The 15,277-nt window shown below is 39.0% G+C and overlaps 1 protein-coding gene across 1 annotated transcript in view; it reads left to right on the forward strand.

Moving 5' to 3' along the window:
- Positions 1–467: 467 nt before the first annotated feature.
- The window catches only part of znf281b (zinc finger protein 281b), a 30,682-nt gene continuing 15,872 nt past the window's right edge, over positions 468–15,277 (forward strand). Inside the window, exons 1-2 of the mRNA XM_087977850.1 lie at positions 468–591; positions 7,827–8,225. Of these exons, the coding sequence (XP_087833976.1) occupies positions 7,872–8,225 (354 nt within the window). The 5' untranslated portion in view covers positions 468–591; positions 7,827–7,871. The remainder of the gene's footprint in view (positions 592–7,826; positions 8,226–15,277) is intronic.

A 15,277-nucleotide genomic window follows, 5' to 3' on the forward strand; every position in this document is an offset into this window, starting at 1 on the left:
CCAAATCTTAAAAATGCAGAAGAGGTAGGAGCATCATAACGAGGTAGTAACATCATAAACAGGCTGGAGCATCTTGAGATGTCGGAGCACTTTAGAGATGTGGGAGTGTCATAAAGAGGTAGCAACATTTTAGAGAAGTAGCAGCATCTTCAAAAGGTGGCACTTGTATGCTGTAATGGGGCACAGTCAATATTCTTTAGATGAACAGAGTCAGATCATTTCGAGTTAACCCAGTGAACATGAATTCAATCATTAGAATGTCATCTGTCTCGTAATTTTACAAGTAATTTTGGTTGGTGGTGACTTTTTTTTTGTTGTTGTTGGTTTTGAACAAGAATACGTTGTGAAGGTGGCCTGTAATGGAAAGCAGAGCAGGAATGCTCAGCCAAGGCTGGAGTGCAGGCCATAGCTGGGACAGCGCAGCACTGCGCCTGCGCGAAGGGCTCGGTCGCGTCGGAATTGTCCCCGTGCGAGAGCCCGTATTACCCAGCGTGCAGCGGGGAACCAAGATGGCGGGGCCGAGCGGCCGAACGATGTTGACAAACTAGAGACGGGATCGGGCCTTGGATTCGCGGAGCCCGGCGATGCGAGGTAAGAGGCCGAAAGGGCGGCCGGGGAAGCATCGAGATGGAGCGAGTAAAGGTTGGTTTGGGGAGAGGGAGAGGGCGGGCGAGTGTCTCTCTGCAGCATCAATGTGCGGCTGCGGCCGAGGGCATGGAGCTCGAGAGGCGTCTCGCAGCGAGAGCGGGACAAAAGCGGCGCAAAAGCCGGACACAGCGCCGCTGCCCCTGCGTCCCCTCCAGAACTGCCCCGCTGCCTCCTCCTTTTCCTCAAGCTAGCCCCGGGGAGTGGGGTTTAAAAAGGACTTGGCCAGATAGAATTAATCCGAGCAGTCTAGCGCAGCGCAGCCCTCAGTCTGCCGGCGTCGGAGACAAAGCCAAGGACGCCCTCCCTCCTTCATTCCAATTGGCTTAACTTAAGTGAGGCGAATATCTTGGAAGTTCTGGCCCGTTGGAAAACGGGGGCCTGTGCCACTGTTGATTTTGTATGTACGTGTTTCACGATTTTCAGGCACTTTTCTAACTGATGCCTGCAGCAAAATGCGTAAGTCCACAGGGGTAATGCAATCCTGAGCATTTAAAATTAAAATCTTCATCCAAACACTCGGAAATAAGCAGTTTTACCAGTCTTTTGGCCGGCCTGATGGCTAAACCCGAAGTGATGCATGAGTATACTTCATTTGCTAACCATCAGGTATTTTATGCGAAAGGGAGGTTGGTTTTATTTAGAAATGCTTTCCCATCTATGAATTGTTAACATCAGGAACGTTTGATTTTTGGTTTCCATATGGATGTTGAAACTCACTAGCCCCAAGGTTGACAATCACTGAGAATAATACCCCGCCCCCCCACCACAGCAGCCCCATAGGAATCAACGTGAATCAGACTTGAGTGCTAGCATTATAGTGTTTTTGAATTGGTACTCAATTGTAGTTGAACCTTCCGTTTCCCATGGAATTATTTGTGCTCACAGGCATGCTTCCTGTTGACAATGTAGTTGAAATTCTCTTCACAAGAACATGTGTCACTCTATGCTGTTGCAAATTATTTAAGATTTGCATACATTTCTTCGGAGGTTAGCACGTCCCATAGTATGGATTGGAGGGTGTTTTTTCTCAATTTTAAAGCACTACTACCTTCTGGTTTTCTCTCCTTTAAGTCAAGTCCTGTTGTGGATTTTTGGTTACTTTCCAAAGTAAACAGTTACTGTTCTGAATTCAGAGTTTAAACCTTAACTATGTAAACTGCATTATTATGTTTCCCATCTTTGTACCTTTCTGAAATTCGCATATCAATTGTGTTTAATTAAGAACAGCATGTAGCGTTGTGTCAGAACAGTTTTGAAGTGGATGTCTGATGTGTGGAATGCTAAACGTTCCAATAGTCTTTTTTTAACTAAGTCTGCATGATTATAAATATGATACTAAATTGTCACATCACAATAGCAAATGTACATTCAGTAAATTGGAGGACTGCCAAATTCCTGAAAGCCTAACTAAAGTTTGGAATTTTGCATTCTCACGCAGTATTGTGGTTTTCAAGTTTAGGACTTCTGCAGACTGGCCACTGAGTCATTTAAAGTACCAAATGGTGTGTATGACAGTGCCTGCCCAGGGTGCTCCCTGTAATTGATGCTAGTGGATCACTTTACAACAGCAAGCATTAATATTTTTGTAAGCAGATAATTTATTTTATGAGAATGAAAATGTTGTATTGATTGCACCTTTCTACCACCCATATACGTTTCTTCTGCTTTGAATGCAATATCAATGACGGATTGTGCATAAAACATGACTGTATGTGTTCTCCAACTGGAATTTTGAAAGCATTAAGTATGGCAGTGAGGGAGAACTAAGTAATGGGTGTCATACCTTTAGAGTAGGAGAAAGTGAGGACTGCAGATGCTGGAGATCAGAGCTTAAAAATGTGTTGCTGGAAAAGCGCAGCAGGTCAAGCAGCATCCAGGGAACAGGAGAATCGATGTTTCGGGCATTCCTGAAGAAGGGCTTATGCCCGAAACGTCGATTCTCCTGTTCCTTGGATGCTGCCTGACCTGCGCTTTTCCAGCAATACCTTTAGAGTAGTCAATTTAGTGTACTTGTCGCATAACTGATGAAATATAGCCCAAGTGAAATTATTTACTTTGTACTTCAAAGCCTTTGACAATCTTCACACCTTCAAATTTCACTTTGCTTGTTTCTGTTCTGTCATAGTAGAAGATGCTATATCCAGAACTTTTGGTTCTTACTTGGTCCTCACTGACTGTTCAGTTTACACTGAGCAGAACAATTGCATGTAATAAATTGAAAGATTTGTGTCTAAATCCTAGCCTTGCTGCCAAAGTATGAGCTTTAATAAAATGATGTGTTAGTTGTAGATAAAGTGAGTAGGTAAGAAAACGTTTGGCTTCCAACCAAGCGATATTGGTAAAGCTGGCAAAGATTTCTATAATTGCATACCCAACCCATCTCTCAACTAAAACTAATGTTGTATGTCCGGGGTGGGGGGATTACATGTGGGATGTAAAGACCACAACTTTTATTTCCTTTATATGTGGACCTAGAAAAGAAGATACTGCTTTAAAGCAAGGTGACTGTGCAAAGTGATAGCTAGAGTTATTTTGTTTTAAATCATGTTTACTCAAACATGTTGTGAGTTGTATACATTGTTGAACGTTCCTGAGGCAGTGAAAGCAAACACCACAAAATGAATGGTAACGAACTAAGGGAAAACTACTTGACTCCAATGTTTTGATTACCTCCTGACCACATGACTGTGCCTTGTGTGGGAGCAGTGCGGCAAAGAACCACCTAGCCTACAAAGAGAAAGCACCAAAAAATCTGTGTCTATCTCTTGTGTAGGTACTGGAAGATGTCCATTAAAACTGGTTATCTTTCACTCATCCTTTTTTCTCTGCAAGTCCTGTGTTGAAAGAGGAGCTAAGCACCTTTAATGACAGCAAAAGGCAAACTCAACCAGAGAATGAAAGAGAATAAGTGTACAAACAACCTCATCTTATTGGCAAAGAATTCCAAGGAACAGAAAGAAAATAACTCATTGAATCCTGTGGTCCAGATTGGTGCTATTGAACTGTGTTTCCCTGACATTTTTCTTTTCTTTCATCTTCTCTTAATATACATATCCTGTGTGTCTTCCTGTTGCGTCTATTTGTGAAGAGGGAATTTGAGATAAAGTTTAAGTTGTAGAGTCATAAGTTAGCAATTCGTATCTGTTCTTTGCCATTAGTTAAAAGATTATTTGTTCCAAAGAAAGTTATTTTCTTGTTTGAGTACAGAAACCTGACTAATTATCATTTCATGTTTGTGTCAACTTCAGGAATAGTGGAGCTTGATTTCCAGCAGACTAACTCAGCGAGGCATGACAGGGAAAAGAGAGAAAAAATTAGCATTTCACCCTACAGGCATGCTCTGCCATTTAATATGATCCTGACTGATCTGTTTGAGTTTGGAATTCCATGCTTCCATATACTCCTAATAACCTCAGATTTCTGTTAGGCAAAGGAATCAATCAGTCTACCGTAAAAATATTCAATGACCCCACTTCCATCACTGCCTGACGTAGCACTTTTCAAAGTCTCACATGCTTTGGCAGAAAGATTTTCCTCATCTCTGTCCTAAAGTTAGGAATTGCCCCCTTTAAAGCATTGAATATTTGGATGACTCATAGTTACGATTACATTTAATAGATCATGAATCTGGTTAGAAAAGTTCCATCTAAGTAAAAAATTTAAGTGTGTATACATTAGTATATATGTTGTAATGTTCTTATTTATATAAATGCACAGACAAAAATGTTTAAATATGTAATGTCGATGTCATATGCAAGTCAGTTATGAGTGTAACACCTGGATCTTGCAGTCATGAGCAAACAAATGATGCAAGCCATTCATTAGACTTCTGTTTGTCTACACATCTGTGGAATTTTGCACTGATCTAGAATTGAAAGCTGTGCAACAACCATTGTACATGTTCTGGGACTGTGGTAACAGGGCAAACAACTGTGTATCTCCTTATTCAAATTTCCTGAGCCATGTAAAACACAGAGTAGGTCATTTGGCATCTTGACCCTGATTCACCATTCAGTAAAATCATAACTAATGTGATTCTGGCCTGAACTTCACTACTCTCTCTGCCCCTCCAATGTTCCTCAATTCCCCTGTTAATTGAAAATCTGTCTAACTCAACCTTGAATACATTCAGTAATCTAGCCTTCACAATTCATTGGGGAAAGAATGCCAAATACCTTTGAATTATATTAAAGAAAGAAAGAAAGAATCCTCCTAACTTGCTCTTAATAGGAAGCTCCTGAATGTTAAACTGTGCTGCCTAGTTCTGGATTTCCCGTGAAGAGAGATATCCTATCAGCATCTAGTCTGTTCAACACCTCTCTAGATCCTTGTGTTTCAAAAGGATCACATCTCATTCTTCTAATCTCCAGTGTTTGTAGACCCAACCTTCTCAACTTGGCTTCATTTGAAGCTCACAATTCAGAAATAATTATAGTGAACCTTCTCCTTACTGTTTCCAATATATGTGCTTTCCTTAATAATAAAAGGACCAAAGTATGTGCAGAAAGCCACATAAAGAAAAGGATTAAGAAATAGATAAAAGGCACAAAGAAAATGACATAAATGATTTTAAAACTTTCAACAACAATCAATTTCTGAAAGAATGGAACTTCACACTTTAAAAGTAAATTTTAAATGCAAGAGAGTTGGTTTGGCAGTAGTTATCATGCTATATACTATATTTGAATGAATAAGCCTGAGATTTTCTGTCAAGTTTAATTGGTACCTGTCATTGTACATAGATGAATATCATGCTTTCCCATGCTGAGTCTCTGAGAAATACCATTATAGAAACACCTCTAGTGGTGGAGGCCATCTCAGATAATAACTTCCTGATTTCTGTATTTAACTGCACGCATTGTGGGAAGTTGCTGTCTGTTTTACTCTTTTAAATTGAGAACATGGCTGGTATTGCCATTATTTTTATTGTAACATCTGGACCATTAGGTGTTATTAAAAGAAGAGAGTTATCAAGGTTTTAATACCTTTCTCTATACTCAGATTCAGATAGTCTTACTTGCATGCCAGCTCAAGACTTCATTTTTTAACACCATTGAAATATTACTTGATTTTAAAACTTGTGCTAGGCAATTTTAATAAATAGTATGAGCTCCTCTTAAATGAAAGTGTGCAGTATATGTCCTTAATATTGCATGAATACTGATTTTTTTTAAAAAGCCAGGTCCACCATAATCTGTAATTTTTAGTTGATGAACTCTGGCTTAATTACTTAACCTGACTAGAAATATCAGCAAGCTGGGGTTGATTGCCTAATGATAATCAGTAAAACTAAATTGATGCCAAGTTTATATTCATGAACCAATGATGTCTGTCTGATGATGAAAGAAGGCTTTATAAAGCAGACACAGAGAGAACTAGACTGCCCAATCTCATTTCCTGTAGAATCTTCATATCCAAAAGACAGACAATAGATTTGTTTTGGGCTTAGAGGTGAGAGAGCAGTGAAACCAGGTTTTCTTTTATTTGTAATAAGTTGGCCATTTATTTGGCAATTTTCTCCTTGCCTAAAGGCTTTACAGTATCACAAGCTTTTGTGACAGATTTCCAGCATCTGCAATATTTTGTTTTCATAATGCTACAGGTGCAGCTTAGCAGTGAAACAGTGGGTTGGCCAGCTTTGCCCTCCCTATCCTAGAGGTTTTAAAAGGCATTTGTTTCAAGTCCAGTTGATCTTTGGCTATTACAGTGGTTGAAACTGGAACCTTCTTGGTTTTTACAACTTGGTATTACATCAGATAAACTCTGAGCCTCCCGGGCAACTATTCAGTCTGTGCTGTGCAAAACATGTACACAGTTAATAAGTGGCAATGTCTGTGTCTGAGTCCTAGCATCTACTGCCAAAATATGAGCTCGACTAAAATGATAGGTTGGGTGTTGATGAAGTCAGACTGTAAGAAAAAGTTGGCTTCTAACGGAGTAATATTGGTAGAGTTCTCAAGGCATTTTTGACTTGCAACCCCACACCCTCTTTCAGGTGAGGCTAATCAGCCATGATCATAATGAATAGTGCTGCTGGCTCGAAGGGCAGAATGGCCCACTCCTGCACCTATTGTCTATTAATCCAAGAAGTTAGAAGAGGTGGTAGGGAAATATTGAGAACCAGTATCATAAACTGACCTTCCTTTGAGGAAATTCATATCGTTGACATGACTTTAATACCACCCTTAAGGCTTAAATAATTAATACTGTTACCTGATGTGGTAGGTAGTTAACACTCTTTGGTTTGTTCATGTAATAGCCATCATTAGTTTTAATTGCACTCAAACATTATAACACATTTGGGCATGTTGAATGTTTTGTACTTGTCTTTGAATAGTGATGTAATCAGTGTTCTATATCTATTGCTTCACCATTAAGAGAACCAGTGATGAAGAATGAACTTGTGTGTTATCCAGCTGAAAGAGGAGTCAGCAGTGCTTTCTTAAGCAGAGCATTGGTCTTCCGAACGTACCGCCTTCTCGTAACCAAATAAGTAACCTGGGGATGGCAAAGGCAGGTTGTCCTGTGATGAAATTAAATGAAGAAAGTTGCTCTGTTTTTCAAACAAAAAAAATCCTGTTAACAAACACTTGATCCTGTTTGCCTTAATTCAGTACTATCTAGGTTAATGTCTAATTATTTTTGATTCAGTACTTTGTTGTGGACATGTTGTTTCCAGGCAAAGAGTTACACTTTCTGTTATGTGACTTGAGTAATTTGTCTGTTGGGAGAGTACAGTTCCAAAAAACTAGGTATCAAAGTTGAGCCCTACCAGCACTTTTTTGTAAAATTCAAAAACAATGGAGAAGAAGCTGTTACTAGGCAACAACAAAACTGAGTGATTATGATGTCATAAGTATCGAGAGCAAGGTTTTTGACTGGCTTATAAGCGGAACTTGATCTACAACTATACCTCCTGATCTGGGTTGTGTCTTTGTAATTTACTTTTACAGGTAAAAGGTACTCGTACCTAATTACTAATTTCAACATGAATATCCCTCTTCACCCATGTATTAGGACTGCAAACTTATATATATCCGATGCAACATAAATGTTACAAGTTTTGCTGTGACCTGTAAACCATACTACAATATTTTTATCTACTCTATACATGATTTAATGTATAATTTTGTGCATATCGCCATGACAGCTGTCTTATATTTTCATCTCTATTTCAGGAGTGTGCTGCCGATCTGGCTTTGAATAGTTTTGGATTTTACATCATGAGTATTGTTCACGATAAACTAGCGAACGAATTCCTCAGGAACGGTGGGATGGAACCAAACTTCTCTTCTGGTATGATTATGTTCAGTCACCTCCCACCAATCACAAATTTTTCCACCCTTGCTGCTCATTCTGTCGCACCAGCTGTACCTCAGGATTTGATCCTTAAAAAGGATCCCGATGCTCCAGCAGAAAAATATCCTTCAGACTATATGCAACCCACCTCGGATGTTAAAGAGAAAAAGTTCTCCGCACATGATGGATTTGTATTTTTTAAGAATAAACTTCTCGAAGAAGAGGAAATGGGCAGGGGACAGAGCATCTTAACCCACAGTCTGACTCACACCAGTGTAGTAAGTATTGCATTACCATCCCATCTCTGATACTGCTCGTTAGTAAATTTATTTCTTGCCCTGTACATCAATGAACAAAATTCTGTCATCTGCCTAGATTGTGCTAGCAGCATACTTGAATTTTATTGCTGCAATTAAATCTTTGGAGCAGATCACTTGACTCTGTTTTCAAAGTCACCCTTGAGTTTGAGAGATCACCCTTCACATTTAAACTCAAGACAGACGTACTGTTTTACCATGTGCAAATGATTTTGTTTTAGCTAACCATAATTTATTGTCATCTTGTGCTTTCCCTTAGGTAACCCAACACCATCAATGAAAGATGGCACATTTACTTTCTCCCTCTTCTGTATCCGTAAAGCTGTCCATTACCAGATCAATGAGCTCAGCACAGACTTGTGATCAAACCTGTCCGTGGTTCAATATTGTGCTGCATTCTCTGTTGAATTGCTGGGAAGTCCATCATTTGTTAACTTTGTTCTCTTTCTCCACATGCGCCACTTTAGAATCATGTCGTACAGAAGAGGCCCTTCTACTCATCGAAATACCCATCTGGCACCACCAGAAATACACTGCTTCATTAGTTCTTTAACCTTGAATGTTATGTACTTTGTGTTCATCCAAGTACATTTTAAAGGCAACCTGCCTCAACTACCCTCTCAGGCCATGTATTCCAGACCGTGACTCCCTCGGGTGAAAAATATTTTCCTCATATCCTGTCTACACCTTTTGCCTTCCATTTTAAAGGTGTGTCAACTTTTTGAAAGTTCTTCAGTTTGCTTATTACAGTCAAAGCTGAAAGGTAGAAAACTTATTTTCCATTTTGACACCTCAATGTCAGCAACAAGAATTCCCAGGTCAGATATTCTTGGATGCTGTACTTCAACAATATTGCATAATTTAAATCTCTGATGAATTGCCTTCACCAGACCAGCATGAATTTTGATGTTTCTCACATGCAGAATGAAGGATGAACAGTCTCACTCAAGGCAGGAGTTATTCAAACGATCCTTTATACGAAGCTCCGATATCCGAAGGTTTTTTTTGTGAAGTTTTTTTCTCATTAACAAAGTTGTTTGGCATACAAACAGTTAACCCAAGTCGACACCCACTCGATGTGTGTCACTCAGATGCGACTTGGGAGTGCGTGTCCAAGCACTTGCAAGCCTGGATTCTCCCTCAAGGCCTGTTTTTTACTTAATAAGTCTGCTTCTTCAATTACACTTTTAAAAATTTCACCATTTAATTGTGAATATAAATGGATATAAAGCCTGTCAGATTCATGTTGCCGTGGAGATGGGCTTCAAGAGGGGAAAATAGGAATCCACTGAAGGATTAGCCTACAGGATGAGTTTGTAAAAATGTCATTGAACCTCACAATGTCTGCCAGAAGTCAGAGAGAGATCTGAAAGATAGCGGCAGCTAGAGTGTGGGTGGGAATGTATGCTCTGAGTGAAGAGACCAATTTGTGAATATTTAAACAAGACAATCAGATTCACCTACCTTTGGGTAGGAAAACAAATCTCCAGAGTACTCCTTGTAATAAAAAGCATTTCATTGTTGGGAAGTTTGGGTGGCACGGTGGCACAGTGGTTAGCACTGCTGCCTCACAGCGCCAGAGACCCGGGTCCACTCCCGACTCAGGCGACTGACTGTGTGGAGTTTGCACATTCTCCCCGTGTCTGCGTGGGTTTCCTCCGGGTGCTCCGGTTTCCTCCCACAGTCCAAAGATGTGCAGGTCAGGTGAATTGGCCATGCTAAATTGCCCGTAGTGTTAGGTAAAAGGGGTAAATACAGGGGAATGGGTGGGTTGCGCTTCGGCGGGTCGGTGTGGACTTGTTGGACCAAACGGCCTGTTTCCACACTGTAAGTAATCTAATCTAATCTAATCTAACTGTAAAGAGTAGAGAAGGGAAGGGAAGAGAAGAATAAAGTCGCTGATGAAGGAACAGAGTGAAGTAGATGGGAGATATTCAGTTGCATTAAAACAGTAACAAGGGAATTTTTCTCCAGTTTAGAGTATAAGTTCCCTATTAAATAGAGTTTAATTGATGTTGCTTTTAATTTGTTTAATACATTGAGAATCAAAACTCAACCCTTCATGCAATTCCATTAAGTTAGTCACTGGGAATTGTAATTTCTTTTTCAAAATAAGTTGCCAATCTCTGCGGGGATTGCAACAAGTTTCATAGAATCATGCAACAAAGAAAGAAACCATTCAGCCCGTTGTAGCAATTCATTAAAATAAGCTATTCAGTTAAACCTTTTTCCTTTCTTTCTTCCATATACACTGTAAATATTCCACTTTCAATTATAAGGCTAATTTACTTTCAGTTCCATGTGCTTTTACCATTCTCTGCATTCTCGATCGTTATAATTCACTGTCATAAAAATATGTGTTTCCCCATTTGTCTGATCGTCACACTTCTGAAAAGGCCTGCTACTAATGCTTCTATGCCCTTCTAAACAGTGGTTCTTGAGCAATATACTGTTAGCATTCGGGGAGAGTTCTTGTATGTGAAATAATTATTTTAATCCACTTGCTCAGACATGCTGTGACACACCTCTGGGTCAGGTAGGATTTGAGCTTGGAACTTCTGGCCTAGAAGTAGAGACATTTGCCATTGTGCCACAGGACCCTCTTGCAGGTAAAGTATTCCAACCAAAACTGAAGCCATTTCAATTATAGGCTAGGTAATTGAGAGCTCACAATATTAGATCAATGTCTACTCTTCCTATTTGCAAAGCCTTGATTAGTTCATGCGAGGCATCAACTGATAATCTTCAACTCAATGTAGAAGTATTTTGTGATGAGACCTACTAGATACATTAGCTGTAAACCTACGGTTACAATTTATTCTTGTCAATCAATTTTGTAGAAGAATACATTTCCATATAAGCATCTTTAGGACCTTCAGATTGTTCAAAATGATTCATAGCTACTGAAATATTCAAAGTGTAGTCACCTTTAAGGAAAGGAAACACAGGTAACTTGTGTACAACAAGGCTCAACATTTTACAGTTGAGTAAAGCACCAAATAATCTGTGTTAGTCATGTTGGTCTAACTGGTTTCTGTTTGATTTTTGTTTCAATCTTCCATGATGCTTGAATCAGTTAGAGCCTACTTTACCTGCACTGATCAATCAGCAAACTTATATTGTTGTCTTCATTCTTTGAACCATCTATGTATCCAATGTTGCATTGCTAAGCTGCTTTTAATGTACGTGCCCAGTACCTCATGCTTCCAGAAGCTATTCAGCTGTTCTATTCCATGAACAGTAGATGTTGTGCAACACTCAAGAAATTAAGAAAACCTATTAAGTTTATTTTTCCATTAGAGGCCTTTTTAGAGCAAAAAGGAAGAAAGAACAGCTATTTTTGGTATAGCAGTTTTAGCTGTAATGAAAACAACATTTCAGAGATGGGAAAATAATATTCAAGCTACAACATATTCAAAGTACAACATATTTTTGTTCCAAATTTAACCATAACATTTGCTGAACTTTGTTTGATTATTGGAAATGTATTGCTTTCGTAGATTAGTTTAAAAAAAATTGTATCAGCGATCTCCATGTGAAAACTAAAGTATTCTTCTAACCCCTCCCCTTCACATTTATTAGAATTACTATTGTAGTGACTGTTGCTATAAGATGTGTCCCATTTGTTAAATTTTACTTACTCTTCCCATTGTGCCCTGAGGTTTTTTGTTAATATCAGAGTTTAGTTCCACAGCAACTGGCAACTCTTTAATGCCTCCTCTAAATGAAGTTTTCATGTGTGAACTGAGGAAATATATGAAGGTATCACAACAAAAAAAGTTTTGGAACAAAAGTGGCATGCATCTTGCAGCTGCCCCTGAGTTGCAGACTTTTATTACGGACTTATCATGGTTATTATATTGCAGAGGCAGAAAATTTTTATTTTAAATCATTTTTGGAACTTTTATAATCCAAAAAAATACAAAGAAAATAAATGTGAAGGAGGAGAGATTTTTTCCCCCAACATAAGAGTTTATGGGAGAGGCCCATGTTGAGTGTTGATCTGGAAAGGGATTTTTTTCTGTATGATACTTTTATTGTTCAAAAAAAATGCGACAAAAGAATTTTTTTAAAAAACACGAAGAAGGAGAGGCCTTTCCACGTGTTTGTTCAATGGCTGTGGAGAGCGATTTCTTTTCTCTGTTTATCTGGTGATTTGAAAGCTGACTAATGGAGGACTTGAGGAGGTGTCTCGTTTTAGGTTAATGAGAGTTTTAGCTAAGTGCTTGATTTTTTTTTAAAAAGATTTTAATTCTATCTTTTCCTTGCTTAAGATTAAAGTCTGTGTGTAAGAAAGGGTAATTTTCGATATGCTTATATAAAATATGTATATGAGAAAATATGCTTTTAAGAGCTTTTTAAGCTTAATATCAATGAAGAAGGGTTACATCCAAAACATTGACTTCTCCACCATCTGATACTGCCTGGCTTGCTGGGTTTTTCCAGCCTCCTGCCTGTCTACTTTTTAATATCACTGAGAGCATTTAAGAGACTCAGAGTATGGCGGTTAGTACATTTAGAGAGATGGTTACACAGCAGGATCAGTCAGATAGTCACCCATCTATCAGGAAAGATGAGAAGGTAGTTCAGAAGTTCAAAGTTTGTGCGAAGATTTGTAGCTCGGGTGCTCGTTGTTGTGGTTCTGTTCGCCGAGCTGGAAGTTTTTGTTGCAAACGTTTCGTCCCCTGGCTAGGCGACATCATCAGTGCTTGGGAGCCTCCTGCAAAGCGCTTCTTTGATGTTTCCTCCGGTGTTTATAGTGGTCTGTCCCTGCCGCTTCCGGTTGTCAGTTTCAGCTGTCCGCTGTAGTGGTTGGTATATTGGGTCCAGGTCGATGTGTTTGTTGATGGAGTTTGTGGATGAATGGCATGCCAGGGGACGAAACGTTTGCAACAAAAACTTCCAGCTCGGCGAACAGAACTACAACAGTTCAGAAGTGTTCTGCAGCTATTCCTTTCTCAAATAGATATTCTGTTTTGGGTATTGTTGAAGGGAGTGGTCTCTCAAGAAAATAGATGTGGCAATCAGACCTTGGGCACTAAGAATGAATTTTAAGTGGGGTTTGTCAAATTTAAAGCAACAATTGTGATAGGGGACTGTCCCACAATGCACAGACAGGAGATTTTTGCAGCTGAGAGTTTGAAATTAGCATAGTATATTGCCTTCCTGTCGCAAAGGTTCAGGACATCTCAAAATGGTTGAAGCGTATCGTTAAAGGGGAGATTGAAAAGCCAGAAGTTGTTCTATACATTGGTAACAACAGCATAATTAGCGAAAGAGTTAAGGCTTTGCAGAGTGAATAAAAATGGTTAGATAGAAGAAGGCTATAAAAGCGAACCTCAACTCTCTGGTTTACTGCCGGTCCCACATTCTAATGAGAGTGGGAATAAAAAGATAGGACATATAACTCGGTGGCAGAAAAAAATGGTTCAATATGCAAGGATTCAGATTTTCAGGTCGTTGGGATCTCTTGTCGGGCGAAAAGACCAGTCCAAAGGGATTGGTTTCACATGAACGGGAAAGGGACCACTGGGGAGATTTGCTAGTTGTATTTTGGGAGCCTTTCAACTAGAAAACTAGGTTTGGGGGGCTCCTAAGTAGCAGTAAAAATAAGAAGACAGTTGAGGATAAATCTGAATCAGAAAAGAGCAATTTAGTTAGAAAAAGCAATCAAGAGCAAGTCAGAATGAGATAACTGAAAAATTGAACTTCATTTATTTCAGTGCAAGGGCCTTGCATGCAAGACTGATGAACTCAGGCCATGGATGGGAACATGGGACAGGATGATCATAGCTATTACCAAAATTTGGCAGAGGGAAGCAAAGTACTGGCTGCTCAATATTCGGAGTTTTAGATGCTATAGGAACAATAGAAAAGGAAGCGAGTGAAGAGGAGTGGCATTTTTAATTAAGGAAAACTTTTTACTGTAATTAGAGACGATATTTCTGAAGGGTCGTCCAGTGAAATTGTATGAGTAGAAATTAGAAATAAGAAAAGGATCATCTTGGTGGGATTGTACCAGAGGCCCTCCCAAGTGTCAGAGGGAAATTGAAGTGCAAATATGTAGAGAGATCTTTGATATATGTAAGATTAATAAGGTTGTAATAGTTGGGTATTTTATTTTTCCAAACATTGCATCATGTTTTTGGCTTGGATGGTGAGGAATTTGTTAAATGTGTTCAAGAAAATTTTCTTTATCAATGTAATTGTACTGACTAGAGGAAACAGGTTTTGCTCATTCTCATGGGAAATAAGGCAAGGTAAATGACTGAAGTTTTAATAGGGGATTGATTTGGAACTAGTGATCATAATTCTATTAGTTTTAATATAGTTATGGATAAGGATAAGCCTTCCATAAATGTTAAAATTCTTCATTGGAGTAAGGAAAATGTGAATTGAAGTAAACTCTTCATAGGTAAAGAGAAAACTGACAAGTGGGAGGCTTTCAAAAATATGCCAATGAGAGTTCAGAGGCATTATATTTCTGTTAGAGTGAATGGTAAGACTGATAAGAGTAGTGAACAATGGATGAATAATGATATTGAGATTCTAGTTATGAATAAGAAAGAATCATATATTAGATAACTGGGATCAAATGAAATTCTTGAAGAGTATAAAGATGGAGAGACATTCTTAAGAGGGAAATCAGGAGGGCAAAGAGGGGATATGAGATAGCCTTGGCAGATAAGGTTGAGGATAATCCAGAGAGATTCTACAAGTACGGTAAGAGCAAAAGAGCAACTAGAAAGAGAATAGGGTCCTTTTAAAGATCAACAAGGTTGACTGTTTCCCTCAGGAGGTGGGAGAGATACTAAATGAATATTTCATGTTAGTTTTTACTGTGGAGAAAGAAATGCAGGCTAGAGAACTCTGGGAAATAAATACTACTGAAGTTTTGAAAACAGTTCACAGAAGAGAAAGTGCTGGAGGTTTTAGAAAACACTAAAGGTGGATAAATCTCCAAAACCTGCTCCAGTGTATCCCAGGATACTGTGGGAAGTTAGGGAAGAAAT

Source organism: Chiloscyllium plagiosum, unplaced genomic scaffold (genome assembly GCF_037043375.1).
Source record: "Chiloscyllium plagiosum isolate Xiang-an unplaced genomic scaffold, Cpla_swu_hap1 HiC_scaffold_32, whole genome shotgun sequence".
NCBI lineage: Eukaryota > Metazoa > Chordata > Chondrichthyes > Orectolobiformes > Hemiscylliidae > Chiloscyllium > Chiloscyllium plagiosum.